At 38.1% G+C, this 13,275-nt stretch overlaps 1 protein-coding gene across 5 annotated transcripts in view; it reads right to left on the bottom strand.

Annotated features, from left to right (window-relative positions):
• Nucleotides 1-13,275, bottom strand: part of ATG3 (autophagy related 3) — a 30,733-nt gene that overhangs the window by 3,947 nt on the left and 13,511 nt on the right. Inside the window, exons 7-13 of one of the 5 annotated variants that reach the window (XM_041124838.1) lie at nucleotides 12,818-12,899; nucleotides 12,267-12,301; nucleotides 11,334-11,489; nucleotides 10,536-10,663; nucleotides 4,031-4,147; nucleotides 2,382-2,422; nucleotides 564-622 (exon numbers count right to left, since the gene is read on the bottom strand). In XM_041124838.1, the coding sequence (XP_040980772.1) occupies nucleotides 579-622; nucleotides 2,382-2,422; nucleotides 4,031-4,147; nucleotides 10,536-10,663; nucleotides 11,334-11,489; nucleotides 12,267-12,301; nucleotides 12,818-12,899 (603 nt within the window). In that variant the 3' untranslated portion in view covers nucleotides 564-578. Of the gene's footprint in view, nucleotides 1-563; nucleotides 623-698; nucleotides 823-2,159; nucleotides 2,423-4,030; nucleotides 4,148-10,535; nucleotides 10,664-11,333; nucleotides 11,490-12,266; nucleotides 12,302-12,817; nucleotides 12,900-13,275 lie in introns of those variants that run through there. The other 4 variants (XM_041124836.1, XM_030019810.2, XM_041124835.1 and 1 more) reach the window with 4 other exon arrangements.

The following is a 13,275-nucleotide window of genomic DNA, read 5'->3' as shown; positions in this document are numbered from 1 at the left end:
GTCATTATTGTAAATCTCTGTAAGGTTATTCCCTTTGCATCATAACCCATTCCCTGTGTATAACTTTGGTTCAGATTCAGTGGAATCAAAATTTCACCCACATCTTCACTGCATGCAGCACCTGTAAACTAGAATGTACTCAAAGTCCACTATCAAGAGAGAGATCTAGTAAGGTAAGCAAAGAGCCACAAGAACTGTAAGATGTGCAGTGGGAAAGGGACTCCAGGAGCGCAGAACTTCTCAGGAGCTATTCTGATGTAGAGGGAAAATTCAGACAATTAATGACCATGCAGTATTTGCCAGAAGCTATAACTGAGGTCACTATGTTTGCATATGTTTATAGCAGTTCCTACAGCAGCAATCTTCACTTCTAACAGGAATTCTTAATACTAGTCCCAAACAGGAGAAAAGAATTGACGTACAGTACAACTGCTGCAAGTGTACCCAGGTCAAATTTGTTTGCTCAGGTACAGCCACTTTGATATCCAGCCGAGCAGAGCACCGCATATTAGTCACCAAGCACCAGGTTTTGTGATATTAGGTATTTCTGTCCTACAAATGCCACAAGACATTAAATATCATGGTGCTGATGGAAGCCATTGGCAAGTTCTCTTCAGTTCTGCTGCTGTCAGAAGACGACCTTAATTAATTTATACTTAAAAAAAAAAAAAAAAAAATCACACCACTTACTTCAGTCAACAGCCCAACAAAGAAGAATTGTTATTTGTTAACTCAGCATACTGGAAACCAGTGAAAGACTAATTCACCTTCCTAAAGGAGGAGAATAGACACCTTCTAGGGAAAAGGATGTTTCAAAAGATTCTGAGAGAGCAAAGAAAAAAAAAAAATATATACATCACTGCTGGTTATTTTAAGTCATACTCCCTCTTCACTCTCCTCCAAAATCCCCTATTTGTTGGGTGGAGGACAGCTACTTCCTTTGTTACCAAAAAACCCAAAACATCTTAGAAATTAGGTTGATAGGGAAAATCCTATGGCATGACTCAGTGGGTGTGGTTAAGTTTTAACAGGTTTCAGCTAGCATTACTCTTCACTTATGCAGACATTGCTTAAGATATTGTCCAAGAAAGAGGAAGTGAAGATAGATTATCAAAAGAGGAAAGCCAATTTAAGCACAGTACACAGAACATGATTACAGGATCTCATGTAAGTAACAGCACGGTACAGAGCACAGCCAAGACGGGGTACCAGTTGTGCCAAGACAAGGAACAGCCCTCCTACCCAACAGTAAATTCAGTCAGTTGCAGACACCCAGCTGCAGATGACCTTGCACAATGCAAGTTGGATGTTTGGGAGACAAAGATGCTGTCCTGAAAGCTAAACAGAGTTTAAGTGAACCTTTTCTATATAGGTATGTATATATATTAAAAAAAATGGTGCTTTCGTCCCATTTTCATCAATGAAAAAGTTAAATTTTACAGGGCAGAAAGTGGCTGCTAAAGCCTGGATACATCTGCAATATTTGAATTCATAAACAACCCCATGCATATTCACCCCAAAAAGGAAACCATGCTCCTAGACTACCAGTTAGTGTAGTTGAGGCAGACAAGTAATCAAGATTGAACCTTCCTCTACCATAGTGATCTCCTCTCTTTACCTCCAAGCTGTAATTTTGTCAATAAGACTGTTCTTGTCTTTATTACAAGATGAACAGACTACATACTAATATTCCTCCTTTGTCTCCAAAAAAATTCCATTTCAAAACACTAGTCTTGCTCAAGTGGAAATCTAAATCACCTTTCAAAGACTGGTTAGTTAAAGCTATTTTAGTTTAATATGTAGTCAAACTTTCCTAACAAGATGATCACTTATTTTCTTTCAGCTTTCGAAATCCTCCTCCAGCTAGAGGAAACATAACCATTCATAACTATGAAAAAACCACACAGATCTCAAGTGAATTTAAATGGGAGGAAAAAAAAAATAATTCACATTTTCAGGAATTGGCAATGAAGCCAAAAGCATTAGTCTTCTACTAGGAAAGTAGATTTTAGCTTCCAATATAGACAAAAGTAGTCTTCTGTTGAAAGGAAATTGAAGGAACTGCAGAGAAAAAAAAAATCCCACCTCTTAGTGCAGTGGCTGTATAGGAATGAAAGTGATTTATTTATATTACACACAAAGATTTTTATTAAAAAGGCTGGTAATGGAACATTTTATTTTAATGCATCAACTTGATAAAAGGTTAGTTACAGAAATTATGTATAATGTTGTATAAGTCACATGGATGGGTTATTTAAAAAAAGATTTGATAATTAGAGGAGGACATGTCTTATTTTAGTTACATCGTAAAGTGCCTCGTGTAGTCATATTCTATCGTTGGAATGACTGCCTGTACAAATTTCAAGAAAATAAGAAGGTACCTGAGTTTCTTGTTAAGGAAAATCTGCAATAGCTAGAAATCCTGTAAGACAAAGCAGAAGTCACATTCAGGGGTCTGCTCAATAGTATTTCTTGCTAATAGGAAAATAACACCTAGCAATTATACAGTTAGAAACTGGGAAATTAATACAGCAGAACTCTAATAATGACATCTGATGCCTGCCCAAACATATAGACCTTCCTGTTTTAAGTTAAAGCAGGGAACCAGGAGTTATTTTCAATAAATCTTACAAACACCACACAAACATTTACGATCCCATTTACATACTTAATATTTGTTATTAACAAATGACAAAGTGAATTGCACCTAGCAAGGCTAATCCCTAGCTACCTGCCTGTAGTTGCAGGGAAAGCAGGCTCCTCCTTCAGTGTTTCAGTCACTCAGAAAAAGAAATAGGTTCCCGTTCTGAACTATCCTTTAAAAGAGCTCCTTCCTGTTGATGAGGGAAAGTAGAGAGATTATCTTCGCTGAGAAGTCTGTCTTTGCAGAGGAGACCCTCCTCATCTCCCTTGTGTATATCACCTCCAAATGCATGTTGGTCCTGAATCTGCAGTCTGGAGTATATTGGATAACTATAAAACTGAAGTGTCTGTCCACCTGGGACTGAGGCAGACAGCGAACAGAAAAATTAAAACAAATCACTACTTTCATTAAGTTACATTGGTACTGGATAGAAGTAAAACCTACTATTTTAGCATGTCAGTCTCATGGACCATTTCTTGGCAAGGACAAACTATATGATAACGCGGGAAGAAATTGCCTGTTAAAACCCCCTCAATTTGTTTAGCAATAGCAAAAAAAAAGTAATTAAAATCTTGAAAATAAGCTATTTCTAACTATTGAGGAGTAAAAGACTTGAACTACCTTGCCAGAAAAAGTTATTCTGCAGTTCAGTTTCAGTTGCTTGCTTGCACAAATCGAGCAAGTCTCAACTCGTACAGTGAACGAGAAGTTTACTGATTCAGGGCCTATAGCTGCTCAGTAATCCCCCTTTGCTTGCCTTATAGCAGCAAAAGCAGTTAGAATGCTATTTTGAAAGGACACACTTGCTTCTAACACAGAGGTTACTTCAGTCAGAAAGCACAGTATGAATTACTACAAAGCATAACTAAGAACAGTCACCTCACTAAGAAAATTCTAATTGTGAGGCATTTGATACTGATGTTCAGAACTGTTTCAGTAATTTTCATTGCTTTTTTGTCAGCTGAATGTTTTATCAAGATATTGCTCACATGCAGAGTAGAGAATAATGGGACCTCTACACCTTTCAGAAATGAATCTCAGATTCAAATCTAATACAGAGGCTGCTGTACCAAGAAGAGTGATTACACTCTAGCCAGAGCCTATGAACCTCCAGCCTCATCCTCCTACACTGGGATCTGTTTCATACTGATAGCTACCTCCCTCACACCCCTACAAAGAAGGGCTCAATCCTGTCCCTTCACTCCTACCTACTTTCCCCATTGCTCCTGCCACCCTCCTCCTCCCCCCCAACAACTGATTAACAGAGTTTGTTTGCATAAAGGAGCTCACCCCAGAACTCTAGTAAGCGCTACCACAAACAGCTGTTTACTGCTTTCGTACACAATTGCATTCTAGCTTAGGAACCTTGAGGTAACAGCTCCTTACACTGCAAGAAATCTCCAAGAATACTGTGTCGTAACAATAAAAGGATACATGTGAACTCCAAGTTCTCCCCCACCTTCTGCAACAGTCTCGATGATCTTCTTCATCACTTCTGCATGCCTGAGAAACAGATCAGAAACAGTGAAAATACTTTAAGGAAAATGTAGCTCCCTCTTCATCTCAATAACATTAGGTTTTGGGCAAATTAAATAATTTTGGACTGTTAGCTTCAGAAGCAGCAAGAGGAAGCTTTCAGTTTACTAAGGAAAAAAAAATCTCAACAATAACAGGAAGTTAATATTAAATGATGAATGTAACATTATTTGCCAACTCCTTACATTCACAAGGAAAGAGAAAGATGTTCTATGCTACAGCGTAGACTGAGTGCTATAATGAATCAATACATATTGCTTGTCACTAGTGTAACTGTTAATTGCTAAATGCCACAGAAGCCACCAGGTAAGTCCCCAGAAGGTAATCCTCACCAGCAGCAAGCCACCAGAAGTTCCCAGATGACCCCTGAAAAAGATGCCTAGAAATTGTTGCAAGTTTTTTTAGCTGCCTCTGCTGCACTCTTATATTTGTAGAGCTTACAAGGTATCAAACACTTATAAAATTCACAGTTTCCTAAGAAAGGCAGGCTAAACCAACCCTGCAGAAATTCAGAACTGTTGCTCTTGGACTGACAGGGTATGGAAACTTTCTCTGGCTACAGCAGTAACTTGGGTTCTGTGTTTCTAAGCTAGCTGCTTCTCTCACGTGACTGTTATTGTAAAAGCACTACAGGGGAGGACAAACATTTCCTCAGGTCACTGTGTTTTGACATTAAGTCATCAGTGACATACCAGACCACTATGAACCACACAAACATTTGTGTACAAAGCTGATCCTGGGAATATAACATGGAATCACAGAATAGCTAAGGTTGGAAGAGACTGGTCATCATCTAGTCCAAACCACCTTGCTCAATGAGCAGTAAGCCAGAACAGATTGCTCAGGACCTTGTCTGGTCTGGTTTTGAATATCTCCAATGATGAAGATTTCAAATCTTTTCACAATCAGTTACAGTTCAGAAGTAATGGTCTTGTGTTCAGGATAGTTCTTATACCCCATAAACCAGGGGATGAAGAACATACAAAATCAGAGGGGAGAACTACCATATGGTTAGTTGATGTTTTATTTATATATTTTTTAACACAAACTCCACATTGTATAACTCATCTTACTTTTATCTGTACTTCAACTTTGTTTTAAATTCATGATTCTGTAGGCAACCTTTATCGGTGAGGTCACACAGGGCTATAGACATCCACCTACACAACACTGCAAGCTAGTTATCAGTAGTAGTTCAAAATACCCATCCTGAAACAACCTATGTGTCTACTGAGAACAAGGAATAGTGGTAAGCAGAGTTTGCGTAACTTTCTGACCATGCAAATCTAAATAGCTGATCAGTAACTGGCATTTAGTAGTTACCTCCAAAGTTAATCATGCTGCCAGTGACTGCAAATACAAGGAAGGAAGCTGTTGCAAAGTTACCAAGACACATTGTAAACAGGAACATGCAAGTCTGGGGAGATACTAAAGGTCAGCATTTGTCATTCACTGTGCTGTTGGTCTTTGCAGATCAGCTAACCCTCACAGTTGATTCCAATTCTGGATCCTCACGATGCCCTGAAGAACACATGCCCTACCAGGTGCCAAGGCCAGTTGCTTCCCTATAGGAACCTGGCCACCTTCAAAACTTAAGCTTTGACCTCGTCCATAACGGTGGACTATTTTTTGTACTCGCACAGAATACAGGTCACCCTACAGCTATTAGAAGTCTTTAACAGGATACCGGCTCAACTTCATGCATCTTAATGACATTTGCTCTTTTCTGTTTTCTAAGGACTAGTTAGATATCTGCAATTCCATAATAGCCACAGTAATGGTCATTCTTACTGTCATACAGTTACTCTGAAAAGCTTTCCAGGTGCTTTATAAACTTTGAAAAGTTTGTTTCCTGTTTTCAGTTTCCTTCTATAAGAAAATTTTGAGGAATTAATATGAAGTATGTATACCCCCCAATGGAAAGAAATAAGATAACTTTGGGAGAAATGTCATCTAAAATATCCTGCTATCTAGAAATCTCAATTTTTTTTTTTTTTTTTTTTACTTCTGAATAAAAAGTCCCCCAGAAGTAACTCTTAAGATGACTAAATACACTACATGCTCCCCAGTGCTTGTTCCAGGACCTGTTTGTAGATCACTTGAGCTATCAAATAGATCAGACATTTAAAACATCTACTAAAAATCACCTAATTTACTTTCAGGTATGTCAGCCAACTCTTGAGGTGGTTCAAGTAATATAAATGAGTTACTATTCATGTTCCAAGTCAGAAATACTGCTGTTCCTATTGAAAACAAATTAAGATATACAGAGTTAAGACTATACATTAAAGGGTTAAAAATAAGTTGAAATAAGCTGATTTCTTAGATTGATTAGATGACCCATTATGCTCTCATCAGGAACATTTGCTTTCCAGCTGAAGAATGCCTCTCCTGTTTTGCAATTGACCAAAGCTGTCAGTCAAAATATTTATCAACTTCACATTGGAATTCAGCACAGCTGACATACTGACATTATCTGAGTACCCGCTGAAAGGGAAATATGTACCATCAGAAAGTAAAAGTAAAAAATAAAAGCCTTCCTGACATATGGGGAAAAAAGCCCTACAGAAATTATTCATTCCCCCTCCCTCGCAGATCCTAGAGATAAAAGGCCTTCCACAGGGCTTTCAGTGTAGTGGGTAACAACTATAAGCTTCCATAACAGAGCGTAAAATGCAATTCTTTTTAGGACAGTGTACTTTCAAGAAAAAAAATTACCTATGAATTTGATTCAGTGTCCGTAACTGCTCACACACAATGAGACAGGTGGAAAAAACCACAAATGTCATCATTAGGAGAAACATTCAGAATCTGCAATAGTCAGTTAACCTTAAAATACACAATTCAGTGATCCTTGCAGTTGCCTCTAGTCACTTCCCTGCAAATATTCATAGAGTACATAAGAAGGAAAAAGAGTTCAGAAGCCTATCACCATTTATTCCAAAACAGAGAAAAATAAGCCCTTGGAATTAGTGCAAGTAATTCAGATATAATTGTAAATGTGTTTAGTAGTTAACTAGTTTGACAGTCCCTTCATAACACCCACAGAAAGTTGAGGATTGTGATTAAACCAGTTTACAGCAATTAATGAGGAAGTTGACTACGTTCCTCCCAGTACCATAAAAATGCTGACAAGAAATATAACTTAGAGCAGAGCTGCAAGATTAACAGTTTCAACTAACTACTCAAAATAGAAGCAATCTCAAGCAGCTGACAGCGGCACCAGACTGCTGTTTCTTTCCTTTCTCTGACGCATGACAGATAGCCACGTCACAAGAAATAGTCAAATAAGTTTAGGACCATCCAAATACCCTCCATTACACAATTCTTGTAACGTGCACGGAAGCAACAGCAGCAGAGTTAGCTAAACACTGGTACTTCCTAGCTAAATTAAGAACAAAACAACACTTTCAGCTATTATTTTTCACCTCAGAAGCCCAGACCTTATTAGCTGTTAGCCATACCAATTTAAGAAAATAGAATAGCTCACCTCAGAGAGTAAGAGAACATAACTTAAAATCTCCATCTTAGATACACTGTTAGCCTCTTTCTTCAGTCTCAAGATGACCTTTTCAAACATTTCCAATGTTAAGCAGTTGCTGGTCAATTAGATTGCTTTCTGAGAAGGACTAGACAGTTTCCTCCACAATTAAGGCCACCAACAAATCTGTTTCGTTGTGATATCAATCATCTCTTTCATGCTTAAAAGACTAATTGGAACAAGTGCCATGATGCAAGCCATTTCTTCAAGTGTAGATGTGGATTACATAACAAAGGCACTGGCACTTCACTGGCTTCAGAGGAAGAAGGGAAAACATGCACACAGAGCTCTCATCCACGAAGACTCTCAATCCAAATTCACAGACCAGCATTAAATTGGTTCTTACTCTGCAAAGGTGTCCACAAAATTAAGCGGATTGCATTGCAGCCACAGCCCAGTATAAAACCCACAGGTCTACCTAGTCAGTGAGGGCCATCATGCCCAAATATCGGGTCATCTTTGTTTCTTCTGAGAGTGCCCTCCCAGCCTGCAACCATCAAGAGGAGCTTCTTCCCAACCAATTTATTAGCAGGGCTTCCAGCAATCCCTAAATTAAGCCTTGGCTTCAGGCTTTTTTCCCTCCTTTTCTCCTATCAATGATCCTCCTAGTCAGGCCTGTTAAGCCTTCCCACATTCATCCCACCTGACACTCCTTCAAAAACACTAGTTGCACAAAAAGCTGCATCCATTTTTTTGTTCAAAACCCTGCAGACAGCAAACAGTAAGACAAAGTCACTAACAGGTTGACATACTAAGACTGGTATGTTCATATAAGGTACAAGAATACCTTATTGGATCAAACCGAAGGTCTGCCGCATCCTGTTTGTTATCTTACAGTACATGCTCAAGAAAGAGGCCAGAGCAAGCACCTAGTAACGCTTCCCCCAAAGTACTACTAGTTTCCAGCAGTATGCAACCCAGGGACTTTCTAATTCTGGAGCATTCTGATAACTTCACTTTTAACAACTCTTGACAAATTTTTCTTTCAGTAACATCATATTGCTTAAATAAATATTTAGTTTAATTAGGCACTGTGTGCAGAGTTTAATCCTTTTTCTGGCTTTGAACACACCAGCAGTAAGTAGTATTCAAATACCACCAGTTTTACTATTAGAAAAAACCTGAACACCTATTATTTCACCTTCTGTACCATTCACGATGAAGGTCACTGAACTCCCTTCTCAGCTGCCTCTTCCAAAGCTGAAGGGTCCCAGGTTATTCAATCATTTCTTATAGGAAAGAGCTTCATAACCTCAGCTATCCCGGACAACCCCTCTGTATCTTTTCCAGTTTATCTTCCTTCATCTCACAGACTAGAGAACAGATGACCAGAGCTGTACTGCAGTATGCAACATGTGGGTGGTGTCACAGATTAAGAGAGGTCTTATGCTGTTTTCTGTTCTATTCTTTATTCTTTTCCTAACAGTTTTCTAAGTTCTGCTTCCTGTAGTACTCTTGAGCACTGAGACTGACGTTTTCACAGGCCTATTGTGTTAGTGTAGACTTAAACCTGAGAATTTAAAGACCTACAATAAACTTTACCACTTCAAAATATTCTACAAGACAGCTAAACTGGGGAAAAAAGCTACTTCCCAGTTGTACAATGGCTTCTCTGCTCAATACTGTCCAGAGAAAAGCCTGACTGCTTGGTGAAAGCAAAGACTGTTGTAAAGCAGTAGTTAAAGAACTATGAACTGGAAGAAACTCGAGATACAGATTTACAAAGCCCATGAATATACATCCTCATAATAAGATCAAAAGCAGCCGTAAACTATTTGGTGGAAAGCTCCTTTGCCTTCTCTCTAAAGAATAGTATACCCTTCCCAAGACTAATCTTATGATCAAATAATTCCTAAACTAGAAACAAGAATGTTTTGAGTCTGCAAAAACTACTACAAGCTTGTCAACAACAAGCTGATTATCTGACACCTCAGCTAGTGACATGAAGTGCTTCTTTAAGTCAAAAGAAATTACAAGACTTAAAGGGGCAACCTGGACTTTTTTTTTTTTTTAAACATATGCAAGACTACAAAGGGTGTCTCTTTTTTTTAAAATGAGATAAACCCCCAAACTCCTATCTCTAAGAACTTCATACTATCAAGAAGCTGAGGAGTTACACTGTTTAAGATATTGACTCTGTATCACTAAGATACCTAAAAGGATGTTAGGGTCTACATCTAAGATGAAAGACACCTTTCAAAGACCTAGAAAAAAATATCTGTGCAGCTAGTCAAACTACAGACTCCCTATGTCTTGGGTGAGAAATGCGGAAAATGCAACAGAAAAGACCCTGAAAACACAAGTGTGTTCTGCAGTTGTGTTCAACAAATATTTCAGTGTGGCAATTAGAGGACCTCTATTTATCAGCATAAAATTTCAAGGACTTCTGGGGGAGCAGAAGGTAGTTATTACAAAATAAGAAAGAGTTATTTCATCTTCAAATAGCTTTTTCAACTCCCAAAATATACATTATACTTTCACCCTCCCAAAAAAAAGCAGCAAATTAAAGTATAGGAGAACTTTCTTTACAGAGTTCTAGTAGTCTGCCATCTTCTGGAGTCTGTAGGGAAGTGGAGGAAAAGCAAGTTGAGCAGAGAAGACAGCTCTAACTGCAGAATACACTTGCAGCAGTGAGCACAGGAATGACTTCAGAGAATCACTGCTATCTTCCTTTCATACTCCCTCCGAAGCTAACAGACCACTATAGCAGCCAACTGTGTAAAATGTGTCCAGAAAACCTGAACCAAATCCTTAACAAGACCAGTGAAGTGCCTTGTGTCTGCATGCTGAATCAGACCAGAAAGAAAATCTTACCTGCATGGATGAACCGAGCACATGGGAGGTGGAGGGAGATGAGGATGGTTTTCAATGGTCACTGTTTTCTTGACATGATCTTGACTGATATCTTCATACATATGCTCTACTGTTAAAGGCTGCCGTTGCTATATGGGAAAAAGGAGCACAAGAACAAAAGCATTACTAACAAAGAATTGCTGAGAAGGAGCAAAAGATTCCAACATCATTAATAGATGAAGGACCATAAATTATAATTATCTAATATACAACAGTTCTGAAGGTACACTGAAAGAACTGAGTGTGTTAAAATCCATATGGTGTAAAAACAGTACTGCACAATTTTTTGGTTTCACTATACCAGGTGAACTGTAAAGTCAACATATTTGAAAACTATCTAGGTTCTCATCTAGGTATTTCAGCTGTAAGCCCTAGCCAACTTTAACTCAATAAACTTAGTCATTAAAGGGAAGAGTGATTTATCTAATCCTCTCCCTCTGAAGACCATGAAAACACATGCCTATTTACTTGATTAAATTCACTGGAGTTATTACTAGGTCTACAGAGCTAACAAACTCAAATGACAGAGCATGATTTCCTTCCTTCTAAATGTGTTCGGTTACACAGTACAATTTTCAGTGAAATTGTTCCTACTTCCTGAAAGTACCGTAAATACTGTCTGCAGCCCTGACTGTATAATGGTTTTCTCACCATTTTTTCCTTTAAATTTCAACTATGAATAAGCAACAAAATAGCCTTGCTATTTGACACAGTGAATCTAATTTCACAGAAGTGGGAAAAAAACTAACGTATCTATACCTCATCATATCCAAATAACCAGAGCCTTGGAGTTTGGTAATATTTGTCGTAAGTGATGTAGAGGTCATAAGTTCTAGTCTGTAGAATAGCATCTTCCCCTCCAACATCAACTTTAGCTTTGTTAGCTTCTACAATCTGTCTTGTGTCAAGTGTTGCCTGGTTCAAGGTAAAAATGACAACATTAGTATAGTCTTGTTCCAGTTCCCTCCTTTCCCATCCTAAGTAGTTATGTAAAGCTGTAAAACTGAAATTAATGTTCTTAAGTGAGCATTAAAAAACATAGGCTTTTGGGTTTTGTTTTTACCTTTAAATTAGGAGTATCAGCTTCTCTCCCACCAAATGTTTTTTTGTTTTATTTTTGGTGGGTTTTTTTTATTTTTTAAAAAAGGTCTGATTTCTTAAAGAACCATGCAACTACATTGTCACACCCCCCTCCCTTCTTTCACCAATAATTTTCGAACCCAACAGACAATTCAAATGAAATTCAGAAGACGGAGGTCTCAGTTTATGCAGGTTCATTAAGACCTTAGCAGAGTACCACAAATAACGATGCCCTCTGTTTTCTCTCATGACAGTCTGGTGCATCAATGTAATCTATTGAACCTATAAGCCACTCATCCTCCACATATAAGCCTCAAGAACAACCACTGCATTTTTGATCTCTTGTGAATACAGCACTGTGTGTAAGCAGACCGAAAAGGATAAGCAAAAAAAAAAAGTAAAATTACTGTGATCAAAATCTTTGAGGACCTAAGAGTTAAGGTTACTGCAGTACGTTGGCAGGAGACAAATCCATAGGAAACCAGGCTCACTAATCCCACTGCTCATAACAAGCTTGTTATGTCATCCATTTGTTATCACTATTTTTACTTTGCTTGTGCTCATATTGGTGATAAGCATTGTAACAGACAAGATAGAGAACTGTTCACTCACATCATCTGTCTCCAATAGCCCACTTTCTTCATACTCTGAAAAGAAGACCCATAAAATTCTGTGTTCAGCTTGTAGCTAGTCATCATATTTCTCATTCATAAACAACTCCTTTAAAACAATCTACTTGTATCTAAAGATGTTTTATTCAGGTAGACTTCCCAATCCCCAAACCAGACTATACCTTTTTTAATACAAACTTGACCAAGCCTACAGTAAGTACATGATGAGCAACCCTTAAGTGGTTTTAAGTAGGCAGATTGAGTTTAAGTGTAGGTATGAAGCAGGAAGGAAGCTGTGCTAAATCCCTAATTTATACTTGCTTGGATCTGTTCTGCTATTCAAATTAATCTTCCAGTCACTAACATTCACACAGGTTTCAGCACACAAGTTAGAGTAAACATGCATCAATAAGACCATACAAAAGATGATAAACAGCATATGCCTGCTGAATTTTTCAGCATGCATTCCATGCAGAGTAGTGTTCTCTTAGAGTCTACTGCTTTAGTTAAAGGCCTGAAATAAAGCATGTCCCACCCAACTTAAGGAAATACCTTCCATGTCTGCAGCTTCTCCTTCATCTTCCTCATCATCATCCTCACAAGACGCTGAACATTCTGGTATTTTTATATTATCCTTTAGAAGTTAAATTGAAAACACTGCTTTAAAGACTGCTGCATCTACACAGCCTAACAGTCCCAGCAAATTCAAGGTGTAAGTCCAGTCAATACATACAGTGAACCAGAAACATAATTTCTGCAATGTTAAGGAATACTATACTAAACTCAAACATTTGCTTATTAACGAATCTTAATTTCAAAGTCCTAGTATGATGTTAAAAACCCGCTTAAAAAGTTCTCCTTTGACTTTGTAATCTGGAATGATTTAAGTCCTAAGCAAAGAACAATAAACATGGTGTTAAACAGCCCATAATTTCTTTTCAAAAAACCCACCTATCTCAAATGACAGGCAATGACTAAACAGCTCTGTTTAGTACATGCAGGTTAAGATT

The sequence above is a fragment of the Aquila chrysaetos genome, chromosome 7 (genome assembly GCF_900496995.4).
Source record: "Aquila chrysaetos chrysaetos chromosome 7, bAquChr1.4, whole genome shotgun sequence".
NCBI lineage: Eukaryota > Metazoa > Chordata > Aves > Accipitriformes > Accipitridae > Aquila > Aquila chrysaetos.
Note: the sequence above shows the minus strand (reverse complement) of the source record. Positions and strands in the feature narration are given on the sequence as shown.